The 20,122-nt window shown below is 44.7% G+C and overlaps 1 protein-coding gene across 1 annotated transcript in view; it reads left to right on the top strand.

Annotated features, from left to right (window-relative positions):
* Positions 1–20,122, top strand: part of KIT (KIT proto-oncogene, receptor tyrosine kinase) — a 117,084-nt gene that overhangs the window by 22,605 nt on the left and 74,357 nt on the right. Inside the window, exon 2 of the mRNA XM_026683893.2 lies at positions 19,452–19,697. Coding sequence (XP_026539678.1) covers positions 19,452–19,697 — 246 coding nt within the window. The remainder of the gene's footprint in view (positions 1–19,451; positions 19,698–20,122) is intronic.

Below are 20,122 nucleotides of genomic sequence, written 5' to 3'. Positions count from 1 at the left end.
GTTCAAATGCCGCCTTAAAAGCCAACTTGAGTGACTTTGTGCCAATCATTTTCTCTTGCTCCAACCTATCTCACAGAGGTATTGTGGGACAAAACTGAGAGGAAGTTCTACTGAATATCTTTGCCACCTTGAGTTATCTGTAAAAATAATAAAGACGGGATACAAATAAACAAAATAACACCCACCAGCTGAATAATAGTTGTTTTGGGCCCGTATTATTTTCATACTTATGTGAAAATAAGAACTGGGGAAGAAAAAAAAAAGTATATTGATGGAAAAAATTGCCGGTGTTTAAATTTTTTGATAGAATAGGTTGTTGTCGCTCTTGCATGATTGAAATGAAATTTTCAATCTTGGTATTGTTACATGTTTTGTCAAAAAAATCAATGCTTTTCTTGTAATAGCTCTCTCAGTCTCTTAAGGTTTCTGCTTTTGAACCTTCGGCGTATTAGTAACAGGTGGAATAAAGCTTTGCTTTTAATGTAACAAACAGATGATAGGTTCTGGGGTTTTCCATCCGTTCGGGCAGTATTTATGAATCAAAGAACAACTCCTCATGAAAAGTGCTGCCCATTACTCTCCTGCCTAAGTATGTAGTAGTTATTTCAGAATAAAATTACGAAAGGATGCTCATGAGGAACCCATGGGAGTGTAAATAATTACCATGAATGGTGCCAGTCACAACATGATTTGACTTTTTCTTCTTTAAAGCTAAAGGATAATTAAATAAGGCAATCATTTCCAAGTGATGAATCAGATTGATTGATTAGTCAGAGCAGTCCTGTAAATGGATATGTCAGATTACAGGTTGTGTATAGCTGTCAAAGATATTGCTCACAAATTGGAGAAGGGATGGCATTCAGATCAAGGGAATAGGATCAGCTAATTGCTGTCAACATTATGCTTTTCACTAAGGTAGAGAAGATCCAGATCAGTGTTTTTCAACCTTGGCAACTTTAAGAAATGTGAACTCTCAACTCCTGGAATTCCCCAGCCAGTGGAAATTTTAAGTGAATTGAACAATTCCAATTCCCACAGTTGTTCAGCCAGGCACGGTTAATTTGCCTGTAGGCAGTTTGGTGTAACGTTGTAGCATCCAGCTAGAACAGGGGTGTCAAACTGGATTTCATTGAGGGATGCATCAGGGGTGTGTTTGACCTTGGAGGACCGGGAGTGGGCGTGGCCATGGTGGGTGTGGCCAGCTCAACATCACTCATGTCGGGTGTACCTGTGGTGGCCAAGTGCTAAGACAGGACTTCCCACAGATCCTCCCTCTCATTATAACCTATCTTCCTTCCTTCCTTCCTTCCTTCCTTCCTTCCTTCCTTCCTTCCTTCCTTCCTTCCTTCCTTTTCCTTCCTTCTTCTCTCTTCATTCTCCTTTCTTCTTCCTTCCCCTCTTTCCTTATTTTTTTCTTCCTTGCTCTCTTCCCATCTCTCTTCCCTTCTTTTTCTTTCCTCTTTCCCTTTCTCTTTTCCCGTCCCTTCTTGCGTGCTCAAATGCAAAAGGGGAAACGTTTCTTCTTTTGTTTTGTTTTTAGTTTGTTTTGATAGCCCTCTGCCAGCAAAAATGAACTGGGCCGGGGGCTGCTCATGCCCTCCCCCCCCATGCCCTGTTCTTGCTGGCAGAGGCACCGCAGGCCGGTCCTTTGCTGTTTCCAGGCCGGCACCATGGGCCAGATCTAAGCTCCCCTTGGGCCAGATCCAGCCTGTGGGCCTTGAGTCTGACACCCCTGAGCTAGAAATGGAGAGACTGTGAATTCTGGTTGCATCTTGGCATGAAAACCAGCCTGGATAACTTTGGCCAATGGCTCTTTCTCACCCCAACTTATATCATAAGGTCATTGTAGTGGGAAAAAAATAGGAGAAAGGAGTATCAGATACGTTCATTACCTTAAGTTATAATAAGGAAGTCCACACATCCTACAGTCTGGTGTAAACCATATTGTACATATGCCACATGCAGCATTGCTTGCTGATAAACCCTCTGTTACTAGGTGAAGTCAAGGAAGCACAAAGGGGGGGGGGGGGGGGGGGGGGGGGGGGGGGGGGGGGGGGGGGGGGGGGGGGGGGGGGGGGGGGGGGGGGGGGGGGGGGGGGGGGGGGGGGGGGGGGGGGGGGGGGGGGGGGGGGGGGGGGGGGGGGGGGGGGGGGGGGGGGGGGGGGGGGGGGGGGGGGGGGGGGGGGGGGGGGGGGGGGGGGGGGGGGGGGGGGGGGGGGGGGGGGGGGGGGGGGGGGGGGGGGGGGGGGGGGGGGGGGGGGGGGGGGGGGGGGGGGGGGGGGGGGGGGGGGGGGGGGGGGGGGGGGGGGGGGGGGGGGGGGGGGGGGGGGGGGGGGGGGGGGGGGGGGGGGGGGGGGGGGGGGGGGGGGGGGGGGGGGGGGGGGGGGGGGGGGGGGGGGGGGGGGGGGGGGGGGGGGGGGGGGGGGGGGGGGGGGGGGGGGGGGGGGGGGGGGGGGGGGGGGGGGGGGGGGGGGGGGGGGGGGGGGGGGGGGGGGGGGGGGGGGGGGGGGGGGGGGGGGGCAAACGATACAGTTTTCATTAACGTTACTATTAGTTTCGGGTGAATGCAAACTTTTGAAAACTGTAATGGGAATTTCCCGACCTCATTTATAATGGATTGATCATGGCAGAATCTCTCTGAATGCTTTGAAAAGCTTCTCTTCCGCTTTCTTTTCACCTGTGTACTAAATTGCCATTTGTGAGATAAGCTGTCAACAGACTCGACCCCTTACCTCTTCGGCAGCTTGTGATTGTGTTCTGTTTATTTCCACACAATCTCTTGCAATTGCTTACACTGAGGACAGTTTGGGCACATTTGCTATATGTACAACTAGAGCCCAGTTTTACTCAAAGCGTGTTTGTTCTACTCTGCACAATTTAGGCCCTATAAGCTTAGGTTCTCTGCAAACTAACTTACTCTTGCCTGCATTTCATCAACTAGGTAGTAGATGCGATGTACAGACAAACAGGATCCATCTACTGGTGGGCTTGGTAAGAGTCCAGGACAACCATTCTTGGTTAGTTTTGACAGCACTGAACCAGATGGACCAGTGGTCAAATTAAGTAAAAGGCACTCTCTTCCTTTCTGACTACCATGAAATGATAATAGTCGAAATTAAAATTTGATGCCTTGTAAGTGACCTATATGTGGAGTGGCGAGTGGTTAGAATGCAGCATTTCAGGCTAACTCTGCTCATGGCCGGCAGTTCGATTCTGAGTGGCTCAAGGTTGACTCAGCCTTCCGTCCTTCCGAGATGGGTAAAATGAGGGCCCAGATTGTTGGGGGGTAAGAGCCTGATTCTGTAAACCGCTTTGAGAGGGCTGTAAAGCTCCCCAGCCTTTCCGGGTTGGTGGCCCAGAGCCGGGGGGGGGGAGAGAAGAGGAAAGAATGATGGGGTGCTTTTATGGGGGGAGCAGGCACATGTACACGTGAGTACTCATTAGTAACATGAGCGAGGCCTGAGCTCCCATCATGCTCTAGCAAGTGAGGTTCCAAATGCCTCTGATGCTGGTGTACATGAGGCCCTGAGCACTTGCTTGACCTGGCCCAGTTGGTCGTGGACCGATAATGGGCCGCAACTCACAGTTTGGGGATCTCTGCTGTAAAGCATTATGAAGTGTATATGACTAAGTGCTACTGATATACCGTGTTTCTCATATAATAAGGCCGGGTCTTATTTTTTTTTGAGCCCCGAAAAAATGGCTAGGCCGTCTTTTCGGGGGTGACTTAATTTCCCCCCCCCTTGCATCTTTGGGCAGGCGGCAACGGCTTGGATGTTGATCTCGGCATTGGTGGGGCACTTCGTATCGGGGTCAACGCAGGCAAGCACCATATCCGGGTGTGCAACAAAAGTACTTCCTAACGGCAAGGCCCCCCCCACCATTCCCCCCCATTTTGCATGTTTTAATATAGGCCTTAATTTGGGGGGAGGGGCTTAATTTCATTTCATGCCTATAAAACATGCTGGGACTTCCTATTGGGGGAGGCCATATTGTTGGAGAAAGAGGGTATTATGTTGCTAACTTTGCATTTAATGCTAACTTTTGTCTTCCTGCGTTCTTTCTGACTTAGTTGGTCAATTCTGGGCTTTTCTCATAAATGGCACCAAAGGTGAGAAGTTAGCTTGATTCAGCACTATGCCTTACCAATGCTGAGTCCCCACCTTGCCTATTGAGCTTCGAGGTTATGGCAATGAGAGATTGCTCCTAATGCACCCTGGACCTGAATGGTTGCGAGCACACGGCTAGTCTAGTGAAGAGAAGGATCAAGGGGGACATGATAGCAGTCTTCCAATATTGGAGGGGCTGCCACAGAGAGGAGGAGGGGTCAAGCTATTTTCCAAAGCACCTGAAGGCCAGGCAAGGAATAATGGATGGAAACTGAACAAGGAGAGATTTAACTTGGAAATAAGGAGAAACTTTCTGACAGTGAGAACAATCAACCCATGGAACAGAAGTTGCCTTCAGAAGTTGTGGGAGCTTCATCACTGGAGATTTTCAAGAAGAGACTGGACTGCCATTGGTCAGAAATGGTGTAGGGTCTCCCGCTTGGGTGGGGGGTTGGACTAGATGACCTACAAGGTCCCTTCCAACTCTGTTAATCTCTTAAAACAAACCTGTGAGGTGCAACTGTCCAAACAAAACAGGAAGTACTTCATGAAGCTTTTACTTTACAAAACAAGCTCTACAAAAAGAAATCTGCAGATTCCAGAATTCACGGCAGACTCTTGAACAGAACGATTCTGTTTCTGGCCAAGGTTTCTGAGAGGAAGAGAGGGCTGCTATTTATTCTTAATTGAGGTGGTTACATTAATGGAGGCGTCTGTCTTCACTGGAAGACAGAGAAGATAATTTGAGATTTCCATAAAAATACAAGCTTGGAAATGGCTTTTGGACGTTGCCATTCTGTCTCAAAGCCCATTTGATCCCGGTGCTTCAAGTAAAAGCTACTTATCTCTGGAGATCTGCAGATTTCATTCTAGTTTGTGTCTAGAAATGGCCCACAATATATATATATATATTGTATGAAGTAGTGGGAATGAGCTGTGAACTATCTTGGCTGTTTCCAGAAATAATGGCTTGTCAGTTTCCCAAAATAAGAGTAGAGCCTTTGTCTATGTAACAAAAGCAGATCAGATGAAGAGACCCCTCATGGGGAAATGTGTTCAGTGGTTGGCTGAAATGCTATTTCAAATAATTGTGTTTCCTTTGGTTGGTCTTCATAGACACGGAAAGTTTCCAGCTGTTACCATTCCAGGGAAAATAGGGCTGAAAAAAGTGTTCCTGTACATTTTTGCCAGTCTATAAAGCAAGTGCTTTATAAATTGACACAAAATCTACCACTTCGTTAGTTATGTCAGTGGGAAGAACAGTGAAAAACAGGTTATATTTATTCTGTAACTCAGACTATGAACTCAAAACTTTTTTTAAAATTTGATTGATTGACTTGCAATGGTCTATTTTTAAAAAAATGTTTTAAATTAGTCTTAAACTGTGTATAGATGCTTTCATATTGAAGGAGTCAAATTCGTCTTCAGCGTGCTTAATTCTCTGTAATTAGGCTTTCAAAACTTGAAACCTGCTATGCCAAGTTCCATGTTCCATGTAATTGTAAATATTACAATTTTTTTTCACAGAAGGCTGTTTCAAGATCTGCTAAAATAGATTGCATAAGAGCAGAAGAAAAGCATTATGCATTTTTAATGTGCTTCCCATTTGAATACAGGTCTCCGAAAAAAATAATGTTTTCTTAAGCTAAATAATAAACATGAAGCCATGTTAAACCAGTTCAGTTGCATGCATAACTTTAGGAATCCCTGCTTGGATTGTAAGTTTTGGTTAATCCCTAATGAAATTGAAGCCAACACTGTGTTGACCTTTCATAAAATAAAAGTACCAACCACTTGAATGCAGAAAGAACTGAAGTGGTTTGCTATTTCAGAAAGACAGTTGGAAACATACTTCTAAATCAACCATGAAATACATTTAGGAAAGAAAAATAAAACATTTTAAAAAAGGCTCTTTAAGTCCTCTGACTTAAATACTATTGAACGTCCATGGAGAATTCTTAAAACGTGCAAGGAAACCAAAAATATTTGTGAGTTAGGAACAGTCAAAGTTAAGAATATGTGTGTCAACTCGTAAATCGTTCCAATGCCTGTTTCCGAGTTGCCATAAGAAGGAGGGGAGAAAGGCCTGAGGGAGTAGTGTGGCAGATATGAAGCCCAGAAGCACATTCCACACTTAACCTTGTGAAGATTGTAGCCTAGGCTACTGGATCTTCTGCCTGCGAAAATCCTTCATTGGAGAGTGTGATTGATGACACAGAGCCCATGAATGTGTTTCATTGGAGGATCTGATAATATGACACACTCGGGGGCGGGGGGAAACAGGGTCATAGGTGATAGTAAATTACATGTCTCAGAGTTGGTTTCATACAGGCTAGTGCTGGACATGTTGCTCCTAATAAATCTTGATTCTTTTGAAGCTTGGCTCGAGGCTCATGATTTAATTAGGGCAATTGTCGGAACCCTAACGATGTGCTTCCAAGCGTGTGGCAGCATCAGCACAACACCTGTACACCTGTTTAGAACTTCTGTCTTTTCAGGATCTCATATGCTCCATTTTCCTGTGCTACAGACAAGTCTTAAGTTCACGGCCCCTCAAACTGTGTCAGGAATTGAATCTAAAGCCCCGTTCAGCCCTTAATAGCTCTTCCACTTCTGAATTTTTAGTGCCATGAAAGCCTGAGTGATACAGTGGCCAATTTTATTTGGGATCCAATATTTACGTTCTTTTGTCCCCAATTTAGCTGTGTAGATTATTTTAATCTGCATGTATTATTCATTGTCCCATTTTCCTCAAAATTAGATACTGCCATGGGAAGGGGAAAAAAATATCAAGAGATAGCAAAATAGCAACAGTAGAATAATTATGTAGTTATTGCTATTTTCCCTCCTTATAAAGGCTTTATCTAGGAAACTATCGGAATATCTTTAATGAAACTTCAATATCTCGATTAAACTGCTGCCAGCCCTTGAAATAATTAGCATTCATATTACCAAAAATGCTGCAGTTCATTTTGGTTCCATGTTTTTTTTTAAGGGGCTGGGATGCAAATGACAGCGTTGCTGGCAAAATGCTGTATGGATTCCAGGTTTCTTGTTGCCTTTCTTATAAAAATGTAAGGGATTTCACTTCATTTCCACCTGGTGCATTCATTGAAATAAATAAAAGCCAAATTCAAAAGAAAGGACTTTAAAAAGGGTAGGGAATAAAGAAAGGTTAATCAAAATGTCCAGTAAAGATTATAATAAACGGGGGGGGCTTATAAAACTTTTCATTAGTGTGCGGCCTGGCCTATTTTATTAGTTCTACTTTAATTAGTTGAGGCTTTCTATGTTTAAATATAGAATATAAAAATCACAGAATTATTTTTATATTATATATTTAAATTAAACATAGAAAACCTATATATAGATACTGCCTGCATAGAAGTATGGGCTGCTTTCTAAAAAAGATTTCTTTTAATTTTGCTGGAAGTGGGCATGTCTAGTTGAATGAAAAGAAGGGCTAGGGGAGACATGATAGCAGTGTTCCAATATCTCAGGGGTTGCCCCAAAGAAGAGGGAGTCAAGCTATTCTCCAAAGCACCTGAGGGCAGGGCAAGAAGCAATGGGTGGAAACTAACCAAGCAGAGAAGCAACCTAGAATTAAGGAGAAATGTCCTGACAGTGAGAACAATTAATCAGTGGAACAGCTTGCTCCAATCCATTTCTATTCCATTTCTCTATTCTACTCCACTCCACTCCACTCCATTCTTTTCTTCTATTCTGTTCTATTCTATTCTGTTCTATTCCATTCCATTCCATTCCAATCCATTCCATTCCATTCCATTCCATTCCATTCTTTTTCTCTCTTCTCTTCTCTTCTCTTCTCTTCTCTTCTCTTCTCTTCTCTTCTCTTCTCTTCCATTCCATTCCCATTCCCATTCCCATTCCCATTCCTATTCTATTCTATTCTATTCTATTCTATTCTATTCTATTCTATTCTATTCTTATTCTATTCTATTCCATTCAATCCATTCCATTCCATTCCATTCCATTCTTTTCTCTATTCTGTTCTGTTCTGTTCTGTTCTGTTCTCTTCTCTTCTCTTCTCTTCCATTCCATTCCCATTCTTTTTCTTCTATTCTATTCTATTCTATTCTATTCTATTCTATTCTATTCTATTCTATTCTATTCCATTCCATTCCATTCCATTCCATTCCATTCCCATTCTTTTTCTCTATTCTATTCTATTCTGTTCTATTCTGTTCTATCTATGAGCCTTTCCATCCTCCATCCTGGTCTCCTGAGGCTCTTGCTGTACAGTCAGATCCTCAGGATTTAAGCAGATCTGAACCTTATTTCCAACAGGCTTCTGTGCTCTATGCTCTTCCCCCTCCCTCCAGGCCTTGAACCTCTCCTCAATCTAGACCTGAAGCCACCTTCACTCCCACAGCAGTGGGCCTTCGGCTTTCTGTCTCTACCTTTGAGCATAGACCAAGGGATATCCAAGATGTAGTCTCATCAGCCATTAGTCAGGGATTGGCTGAAGGCTTCAAGCAAATCCTTCGACCTCTGGAAAGGGATCAGGCCCTTCTCCCTTCTCAATCTGTAAGTTCCTTGCCTCATCATCCTGATTTACACCGGCCCCAGGACCTCAGGGTCCATTCTTCTCTATCAGAATGGGAGGAGGTTGATGAGGAGGGAAGGCCTTCACCATCTGAACACAGTTACCCCTCTCGTTCAGAGCGTGAAGAGGGCGAGACCTTTGACCAAAATCTTTCAGTGGAAGAAGACTCTTGCCCAGAACAGACATCCTCTGCATTGGTCTTCAATCCTTCAGGCCATTGCTCAGCAAGGCCTTGGTCACTGCCAAGCTGTCACCGGAGGAAGTGGCTCCTGAGCCACGAGGAAATCCCTCTAGCCAAGGGGATTCACTCTTCTCCCAGCCTGTAGTTCATGCAGAGGTTTTGCCTTCTCCCACTTTGTTCCTGGACATGGTCAAGGAACAGTGCGCTTCCCCTTCAGCAGGTCCTCACCCATCTTCTCTGTATAAGCGTTTCTACAATGTCAGCGCAGCTCTGGACAATGCCCTGGCAGTGCCTTCTGTTGACATTCCAGTTCTGGCCTCGTTCTCATCTTCTGGCACTCCCACAGAGCCAAAAGATATCCTGAAACCGTTCCAAACAGACCCTCAAGCGCAATCACCAGGCTGCTGCTTGGGCTGTTCGGGCTTCTACAGCAGCATCCTTCTTCACCAGGGCATCCATACGGTGGCTGCGCCAACTCCAGAATAGATTGCCTGCTTCTGACTTTCGGTCTCACCAAGACCTTAATAAGATTATTGCAGCGGTGGAATTCACTGTGGATGCCACTCTCAATTCCGTCAAATTTGCATCCAAGGCCATGGCATCTTCTATAGCAGCAAGAAGACTTTTATGGCTCCGAAATTGGCAGGCGGAGTCACACCGAAAATGGAAGCTGGCTTCAGTTCCTTTTTGGCGATGCTCTGGAACCTTATCTCATTGAAACCAGAGATAAACGTAAAATTCTCTCTTCCTCTGGGAAGAAAGCCGACTATCACCCTGCTCCTTATCGCCCTCCTGCCTTCAGAGCGGAGATCTGCCTCATCTCGCTTCCCCCGCTCTCACAGGCCATACTCCCAACGCCAAGACCAACGGGCAGAAACATCTGGCAGGCAACAACCTTCTACTGGTAAACGGCCCTTTCGGGGGGGAGGGGGTCATTTCTTCCGTCGCTCTAAGTAATCCCTTGTTCTCCCCACCCATCGCAGGTCGCCTAGCCTTCTTTGCCTCCAAATGGGAGGAGTCAACGACGGACGCCTGGGTGCTCAGCACTATTAGATCAGGGTTACAATTGGGCTTCCTAACCCCACCCCACCCAAAAAATTTTGTGATCTGTCCTGTGTCTCGGGACATTTCCAGGCAAGCCCTCATGAATCAGGCCATTCAGCACCTTCTTGAAATCAGGGCTATTCAACCTGTTCTTCCGTCTCAACGGGGACGTGGGCTTTACTCTCGCCTTTTCATCATTCCCAAAGCCTCGGGGGGGGGGGTGGCAAGCCATCCTTGATCTAAAATTTCTCAACCAATTTGTAAAATACAGGCGATTTAAAATGCAGACTCTGCATTCTATTTTAGAGAGCGTTCGGGAGGGTGACCTCCTCTCTTCCATTGATCTAACTGAGGCTTACCTCCACATCCCAATTTGGCCTCATCATCGCCAGTTCCTCCGTTTCTGTTATCAGAATACCCATTACCAGTATCGAGCACTTCCCTTCAACCTCTCATCGGCTCCAAGGGTCTTCACAAAGGTTCTGGCAGCATTGGTGGCATCTCTGCGTTCTATTCCAGTGAGGATCCAATGCTACTTGGACGACATTTTGATTCTTTCCTTTTTCATCCTTGTGGCCTATCGGGATCTGCAAATTACCCTGTCATGTCTCCAGAGCCACGGATTTTCCATCAACACCAAAAAGAGCCAGCTGTCTCCTACAACCAAATTGCAACACTTGGGAGCAGTCATCGATACCATGTCATGCCAGGTTTTCCTGTCCCCAGCTCATGGAAAGAGCCTTGCAGAGATCATCAGCCAGATCCAGCAACATCAAATTGTCCCCCTGTCGCTGCTGTCCAAACTTCTGGGGAAAATGGTTTCCTGTATTGGCATCGTCCCATGGGCTCAGCTCCACTCCCGAGCCCTCCAATGGTTCCTGCTTCCCTACCAACGAGCAGGAACCAGCCACTCATCCATCAAGGTCCCACTCCCGCCACAAATCTGGAGATCTCTCAATTGGTGGCATTCCCCATCTATCTGGAGGGGACTCCTGTTCAGGGACCCAGACAGGCTAGTCATAACCACCGATGCCAGCCTCTTGGGTTGGGGTTCTCATATGCAGGACCGGATAGCTCAGGGCGTTTGGTCCAGATCGGAACAGACCCTTCTCATAAATTGGCTAGAGCTCAGAGCCATTTTTCTGGCTCTCAAGCATTTCAGGCAATCAGTGACCGGCTCTCATGTTCTAGTCCTTACGGACAACATGGCTGCAAAGGCTCATGTCAACCGGCAAGGGGGGACGAGGTCCAAAGCCCTCATGAGAGAGGCTCTACGGCTGGGGTTATGGGCAGATAAACACCTGTTATCGATCTTGGCGGACCACATCTCCAGGATCAACAACTCCCAGGCCGACTGGCTCAGCAGGAGCCTAGTTGACCAGGCAGAATGGTCCATTCCTCCATCTCTATTCAGGGATCTTTGCCTCAGATTTGGAATACCGGAGGTGGATCTTTTCTCCATTCCTCAGAATGCCCAAGTCACCAGATTCTTCACCAGGTTTCCTTGTCAGGGAGCAGAGGGGACCAATGCTCTTTGGTGCAGATGGCCCAAGGGTCTCCTCTACACCTTACCCCCGCTTCCCATCATCCCGGCAGTAATTCAGATGTTGGAGGAACATGCGGAGCACCTCGTCCTGGCACCCTATTGGCCAAGGAGGCCCTGGTTTGCAGACCTGGTCAACCTATTGGTGGCTTCTCCTTGGGGGATCCCTGCCCATCTAATCTCCCTTCACCAGGGGATTCTGCTCCACCCAGAGCCCCAGTGGTTCAAGCTGACTGTGTGCCACTTGAGCGGCAGTGGCTAGAGGAGGCTGATCTTCCAGAAGGGGTCATCCTCACTATCCTGGCTTCTCGCAAACCTTCTACAAGGCGCATCTATGATGCCACCTGGAAGGCTTTTTCCCGAGGGTGCCTCAGGGAGGGTCTTTCTCCTGCTTCAGCCCAGTTGGCAGAAGTTCTTAGCTTCCTTCAGCATGGGCTGGAGAAAGGTTTGACCCCCAACATCTTACGCAGGCAGGTTGCGGCCCTCTCCTCAGTCCTTTCATGGGGTTCGCTTCCTTCCTTATCCCATCACACTTCAGTCAGGAGGTTTTTGAAAGGGGCTTCCAATCTGCACCCTCTGGTGGTTCACAGGTATCCTTCCTGGGGCCTTCATTTGGTCCTTAATGTCCTTACAAAGCCCCCCTTTGAACCCCTTAGAACAGTGTCTCTCTGTTTCCTGACTCTGAAGGTAGTGTTCCTTGTTGCCATCACTTCTGCCAGGAGGGTTTCCGAGCTTGCTGCTCTTTCCATCAGACAGGACCTTTGTTCCTTTCATGATGATAGGGTTGTTCTCCATCTGGACCCCTCATTTATTCCAAAGGTTAACAGGACATTGTTTTGCCTGACTTCTGTCCTCTCCCGCACCATGACTTAGAGCGGCAGTGGCACACGCTAGACGTAAGAAGGGATCTTAGAATATACATTAAGCGCACTTCCTCCTTCAGGAAGTCAGAAGCCATGTTTGTTTCCTTTTTCCCTTCTCACTTGGGGCACAAGACCTCTTCTTCTACTATTAGCAGCTGAGTCAGGTCTTGCATTGAGCAGGCCTACAAAGCTGCGGCCCTTCCGGTTCCCCGAGGTCTGACGGCGCACTCTACCAGAAGCGCGGCCACTTCTGCTGCCTGGGCGACCCAAGCATCCTTGGAGGAGATTTGTCATGCGGCCACATGGACATCCCCATCTCCTTTCATCAGACACTACCGTCTGGATGCTTTTGCCTCGGCGACTGCAGCCTTCGGCAGACGGGTGCTTCAATGAGTGGTTCCACAGTTGGTGTGATGAGCCAGACGAGGACCTGCCCATGGACATGCAAGCTTTGGTATGTCCCATCCTGGGCTCTCGATGCAGCATGGAGGAGAATGGGCATTGGTAGAAGTTACCGTGAACGTCCTTTCTATCTATGCTGCGAGAGAACCCAGCCCTTCCCTTGATTCGTCCGGAGAGGGTAAGACATATTTCTGTATTTATTTTGGGCTTTCAGAGACACCTTTGAGTCTTTCAAGTATCTTTGCCAAAGCTGGGGTCTCTCCCAGGGGCTGGCTTTTATATCTTAGTACAGACTCAGCTATGACATCATAGGAAGGAGTCAACCCATCCTGGGCTCTCTCACAGCATAGATAGAAAGGGCATTCACGGTAACTTCTACCAACGCCCATTCCCAACTCCAGGGGGCGGTGCTCATTTTGTTATAAAGCCAAAAAGCCAGCGAATACATCTCCTTGGTCATGACTAAATGCCAAAGGCGCAGGGAACGCTTTTACCTTCCCACCAAAGTGGTCCCTATTTTTCTACTTGCATTTTTACATGCTTTTGAACTGCTACGTCGGCAGAAGCTGGGACCAGCAACAGGAGTTCACTCCGTTCCGCGGTGCTAGAGATTCGAACCTCCAAATTACCGACCTTTCTGTTCGACAAGCTCAGTGTCTAAGTCACTGAGCCACTGCGTTTGGTTAGTCCTGTGCAAAATGCAGCACAGATGCAACACTACAAGAAAGGAAAGGAGAAACGTGCCAACATGTGTCATTCCGGAGCTAGTTTAGTGGAAGTCCCCTTGTTATTTGATCGATAGATGACTATGTTTACATGGCAGGAGAGTGCATGCATTTATAACTCACTACCTTATCCTCATCAGAGATGGAGTGCTTTTTATTTCTATGATACAATAGAACATATAGCTTTAAAGGAATAAGGTCTCAATCAAAGTTGCCACAAATGTTACCGTGATTTTGCATATATTGTACTGTAGTTTTGTAGATTTCTAACCGTAGGGTGTAGTTATTCACTGTAGGCAACTTTTCTGCAGGTATTATGTAGTATGGGATCAGCTTTTTTTTTCTTTTAAGAAGAGCCAGAGTGTTGATGGCTTAATTTTTGGTCATGTCCAAGTCCTTGGATGTATGAGAACAATTGCTGGGCTCCACATAGTTCTTTTTGGAGTTGAGCCTAAATTTGAACATTATTTTCAGAAACGGTCAAGACCGTTCATAGCTCATTCCAAGCCTTACTATACCTTTGCAAGCTCTGATGTTCTTTCCTTTCTTCTTGCTGTCTGGAAGGACAACATTTGGAGTTTGTTGCGAGTGACAAAATGTATTCTAGATTTAGATATCATTGGTTTAGTAAGCCCACTCCTTCTAGTAGCATTATTGGGTAAATGAATTTTTCTCTGATACGTTTCTTGCTCAGTTGAACAAACTGGTTCACACCTCTCCCAACAGGCTTTAAAACTAGACCGTAGTCATTAGGGATGCACAGATTAACAGAGTAACAGAGTTGGAAGGAATCTTGGGAGGTCTACTGATCTACTACTAGTCCAACCCATTGCTCAGGCAGGACCTATATCATTTCAGACAATCTCTTCTTAAAAACTTTCTGTAGTAGAACACTGAACTTTTGGAGAAAAGTTGTTCCACTGATTAATTGTTCTAACTGTAAAGAAATTTCTCCTTAATTTTAGGTTGTTCCTCTCCTTGATTAGTTTCTATCCATGCCTTTTTGCCCTGTCTTCAAGTGCTTTGGAGAATAAGTTGATCCCTTCTTCTTTGTGGCAGTCCCTTAGATGTTGGAACATCGATGTTGGAACATCTATCATGCCACCCCTAGTCCTTCTTTTCATTAGACGAGACATACCCAATTCCAGCAACCATTCTTCGTATGCTTTAGCCTCCAATCCCCTAATCATCTTTGTTGCTCTTATCTGTACTCATTCTAGAATCTCAACATCTTCTTTAGCTTCTGGTGACCAAAAACTGAATGCTTCCAAGTGTGGTCTTGGCAAAGCTTTATAAAGTGGTATTAACACTTCACGTGATCTTGATTCTATCCCTCTGTTTATGCAGCCTGGGATTGTATTGGGTTTTTTTTGGCAGCTGCAGCACACTGCTGGTTCATAAAAGAGACTGTCCAATTTCCAAGATCCCTCTCACAGTTACTACTGTTGAGCCCGGTACCACCTATATTACACCTGTGCATTTGGTTCTTCTTGCCTAAATGTAGAAGTTTACTTTTTTTTCACCATTGACTAGATTGGCCCCAATTCAGATTATTGACTTGGCTTCACAAATCAGTTCAATTTAGATTTTGTTTCGGATGATTACAGTGATTAAATTCAGGTATGGTAAAATAAAAACATTTTGCAATGCACATAAGGCCATCTAACGATGGGGATATTTTAGAGACGATTTCATCCAAATTAAAAATTCAGAAAATCAATTTGATTCGGAGACTATCGAATCATCTTTAAATTGCGTCCAGTGAGCCAAAATGTGATTGTCAACATGCTACAGCAAGCATGATGTAGTCTTTTAAATCAATAGAAGTTGTTCATCCTTGCATCCTGGTGCTGGTTAGTCCTTAGTAGAAAGTTGAAAAATGCTTAAAAGGTGGAAAAAAGAGGGAAGTCTATATTTTGTGACCCAACTGCCAGCTGTGACATGTTGTAACAAATGTCAGATGAATCTGGATATCTACTCAACACTAGTACAGATAATTCTCCGGTTACGACCCCAATGGAGCCCCAAATTTCTGTTCCTACACGAGACATTTGTGGAGTGAATTTTGCCCCATTTTACAATCTCTCTTGCCACAGTTGTTAAATGGTTATTAAGTGGATCTGGTTTCCCACACTGGTTTTGCTTGTTGAAAGGGTTGCAAAAGATGATCACATGACCTTTGGGACACAGCAATGGTCATAAGTATGAGCCATCTGAATTTGTTCATGTGATTATGAGGATGCTACAAAGGTCATAAGTCACTTTTTTCAGTGCCGTTGTAACTTTGAACAGACACTTGTAAGGACTACCTGTGTAATACATTTCTGCTGTGGGCTGATCCTGCTAATTCAGAAGAGTATTAACAAGGAATTAATTAAGTTCTGATTTTTGGAGTTGCTCGAAGTGGCACATTGCATACCTAGCAAATAGGTTATTCCTGTTAAATCACAGATTGAAGAAATCTGTTTCAACTGGGCAATTTTCACAGTTATTTTAAGTAGTTTTTAAGTATTTATTTTGGCTCCCTACCCCAAGCGATATAAATGTACTAGCTGGAGACCCATGCTTCATGATGAAAATTTGTGATTGGGCTATGCAGGAGAAATTTGGTTCACAATCCGTCGGCTCAGTGGTGGTCGGTGATTGAAACACATAAGAGAATATCGTTCCTGCCGCCTTGAGTCCGGAAGCAGTTCCATAGGTGGAAGGCATTTTGGTAAGGTACCAATGTTTAGTACTGTAAGGAGCCCCAGACTGCTTCTGAGGGAATGTCTGCCAGTTTGAACTGAGGTATGTGAGGCAATTGGCAGTTGGAACAAAGTTCTTTTCAGGTGGGGAGGGGGAGTAGAATGTGTAACTCCTTAGCATCAGAGTGTGTTAATATAAGGCAACTGGCAGTTGGAACAGAGTTCTTTTCAGGTGGAGAGGGGGAGTAGAACTCCTTAGCATCAGAGCGTGTTAATTACTGTATAAGAAATAGTATATGTGATTGGGTTATGCAGGAGAAATTCGGTTCACAATCCATTGGCTCGGTGGTGGTCAGTGATTGAAACACATAAGGGAATATCGCTTCAGCCGCCTTGAGCCCAGAAGCTGTTCCATAGGTGGAAGGCGTAGACATTTTGGTGAGGTACCAACGTTTAGTATTGTAAGGAGCCCCAGGCTGCTGAGTGAAGCAAGATTGAAGAGCACCTGTACTTTTTTATAGACACACTAATGTTGATAATAAAAATTAGAATAATGGTATCTGTCATTGCTTTCCTTCAAGGTTCTTTTTTTTTTTTTACTTGCCTATCTAGCATACAGACTTAAATAACTATATTTCTATATTTTTTCTTATTCTATTATCTAATACTGCATGCATTAAATAACAACACCCTGCATTTCTTGACCATTGTCCAAGTACTAACCAGGTCTTACATTGCTTTGCTTACAGATACGGCGTTATTTGTGATCTGTCATTAACTTTTTCTGGCAGTGGGAATTTTTCCATTTGGACCTGATCCATTACGGGGTCTTGCATTTCATGTCTCTGCTGGAATTTAAATCCTGACCTTCTAACAAATTCAATCCATATTACGCTGCCATGCCTAATCGTTGATTTGAAAAGCTCTTCATTGATGAGGTTGATTAGATTTTTTTAAAATCTGATCCTCTCTCTTGAGTCTTACTGTAATTTAGCTTCATTGGATTTCCCATCATCCAAAATATTTACCTGACACCTTTTTAATACCTCTGTACATTTAAGACCTGCTAAGATGGTAAGCAAATGCATCCGAGACTGAGTTATTGTTTCTGCAATTCCATTTGTAGTCTTCGTCAGCTTTGGAAAGAAATAATGAATCAATGTGTTCTGTCTGTGTTGGAAAAACAAATTATTGGGCATGAGCTAAGATCCACTTATAAAGCTACTTGATCCCCCCAGTTGGTGATATCATACATGCCCATCATTGTAGGGAAATAAAAGCCCTGCATAGTGTTTCCTTTAATGTTGGGTTTGTTTACTTGAAATGGATGTGTTTGTCAATGAGAATCATACACTAGCTAGTAGTTAAGCCATTATCCATTGAGAAATATGTGTGTTCCCACTGGATGTCAGTAACTGGTAAGTGGTTATTGGATGCTGCTCCTCCTCTATTGTCTTCATTGTAACCAAAGGGGAATATGGTACATCTTGACTTCGAAAAATATTGGGTCACAGACAGCTGGAACAAAGAACGTTGGGATTTGCATAATTGAGTTTATGCTGATAGGTGGTTGGTGTTTGTAGGCAGTAACTACGAACACATCATATATCAGCTAGCTAAATGATGTTTGATGATATATAACCAGTTTTACATCACAAGCGTTGCTATTTGCATGGAAGGGAAAGTGTTAACTATGAATGAAGAAGCTATAATGTACATCAATAAGTATGAATTGGCATCATTTTGGTTCTTGGGGAAATCTATAGAAAGAAGAATTTCATAGATTAGTGAGAATTATATATTGTGCTCCAGCGAATGAGAAGAAAAACTGAGTTTGGGAATAATTGTACAGCCTTCTAAATGAATGAGATCCAGGGGGGAAAGTTATTTTGTTAGGTGTCTCCCATGCATATATACATGAATGAATGAATGAATGAATGAATGAATGAATGAATGAATGAATGAATTGATGGATGGAAATCAGAGGAGAGGTGTCATGCCACTGGTGGAGACTGACTCTGAGGGAGAGAAGGAACAGCCAACGGGGAGTGGAAGTGTGGCTCCAGAGGTGGTGGAGGAGGCTGGGGAAGGGCAGAGGCCGGCTGAGCAGTCAGAGGAGGACCCAGGCCCATCCCCTCTCCATCCTAGGGCACGCAGGGAGGAGAGGATAAGGGAGAGATGTGGTCTCCTCGGGAGGAGAGGGCTTTGATCCTCTTCATGGGCTGCAGCTGTGACAACTGAATAAGAGAACAGACATGCATACAGGTGAGCGCTGGAAACAAAGCATGGAAATATCTCTAGCTTATGGTTCCTCTCTGAGTTTGGCGTCCTTCCCAGTGTGTGTTCTGTTATCTGTGGACATCCTCCAGCCCTTATCTTGCCTGGTTTGTGTTGCTTTTTTTCCTCCTTCTTGTAACTGTATGAGGAGTTTTTTTGTCTTCAGTCAAGGATATTTGGAGCTTGGAAGCAAAGTGAAGGAATAAAAGGGGCTTCACCTGTTTTTTTATGACTGTGTTTATTTTGTATCCCACCCTGGGTCATCACAATAGGGTAGAGAAAAAGTGGTCCAGTTATTCAGAGACCTGACATTGCATCAGAATGGGGACTGTTTGGTGAGTGTTCAGTTAAAAGATAAAAGTATTTTTTTTTCTTTCAGATTTGTGGTTTAAGTGTCAATAAGTTCATGACAATTCAAAGTTATGATGACATTGGAAAAAATGACTTATTGCTATTGCTAAGAGTCACTTATTCCAATGTCTTGTAACTTTGAACACCTAGACTTCTATAACGTTTCATAGTGTTTCACAGCACTCTGTAAGACGTTTACAGGGTCAGCCTCTAACCATTTGGGTCCTCATTTTACTGTCCTCGGAAGGATTGAAGGCTTATGACCGTTTTTCACACTTAACAACCATTCCAGCATCCCCACGGTCACGCGATCACAATCAACGTTGTTTGGCGACTGTCTCATATTCATGACGATTGCAGAGTCCTGGGGTCATGTGGTAACCTTTGGCGACCTTCTGGCAAGCCAGATTGTTGTGGTTCGCCGGCAGCAGGTGTGGGATGGCTGAGGTCTCGGAGAACGAGGACTAGATAGTTAAGATGTATGTAAAAGTATGTATACCATCATGAAAGCATTTTAATGAATGGAAATGATGTTGTATATAAGAAAAATTGTTTAATAAACATTTTAAAAAACAGAGTTAAGAGGTTTAATGTACATAAGATTGCAAAGTAAAGAGATTTAACGTATATAAGACTGCCATCTTTTTTTAAAAAAACTTGGAGAATAATAAAACACTAACCATATCATTTATTTTTGGGCAGGTTGTGCACTATCCATTTCCCCATCAGGATCTCCTTTGGTTGTGAATAGCGGGCAAGAATTTAAGCTGACCTGTACAAATGATGACCCAGTGACCTGGGTCTTTTACAGCGCTGACCCATCCACGAGGTTAAAGAATTTCAAAACTAAAGAAGTGCATGTTACTCAAGCAAGACCCACAGACACAGGAACCTACCTATGCAAGAGCAAGAAAAACTCAAACAGCTCCGTTTATGTTTTTGTTAAAGGTAATTTCATTTTCCTTTCTTCACTTTCCCTTCATCGCAAAGAGGCATTTTCCAAAATGCACTGGGTAGGAAGGCTGGATTCGGTTTGCATTTATGGTCATCCGATTATATTTGCAGTGGTTCAGTGGTTAAGATGCTGGGCTTGTCGGCTGGAAAATTCGCAGCCTGGCTTCAATACCCGAACACCACATGATGAGTGAGCTCCCATTCCTTGCTCCAGCTCCTGCCAACCCAGCAGTTCAAAAGCACACAAATGCGAGTAGATAACAGATAATCAGAGTTGGAAGGGACCTTGTAGGTCATCTAGTCCAACCCCCCACCCAAGCGGGAGACCCTACACCATTTCTGACAATTGGCAGTCCAATTTCTTCTTGAAAGTCTCAAGTGCTCCCACAACTTCTGAGGGCAACTTCTGTTCCATTGGT

The sequence above is a fragment of the Notechis scutatus genome, chromosome 4, assembly GCF_049901735.1.
Source record: "Notechis scutatus isolate UNSWTSFEM ecotype Mainland chromosome 4, rNotScu1.2, whole genome shotgun sequence".
Taxonomy (NCBI): Eukaryota; Metazoa; Chordata; class Lepidosauria; order Squamata; family Elapidae; genus Notechis; species Notechis scutatus.
The sequence above is the reverse complement of the archived record's forward strand: the minus strand, read 5'-3'. Positions and strand labels throughout refer to the sequence as shown.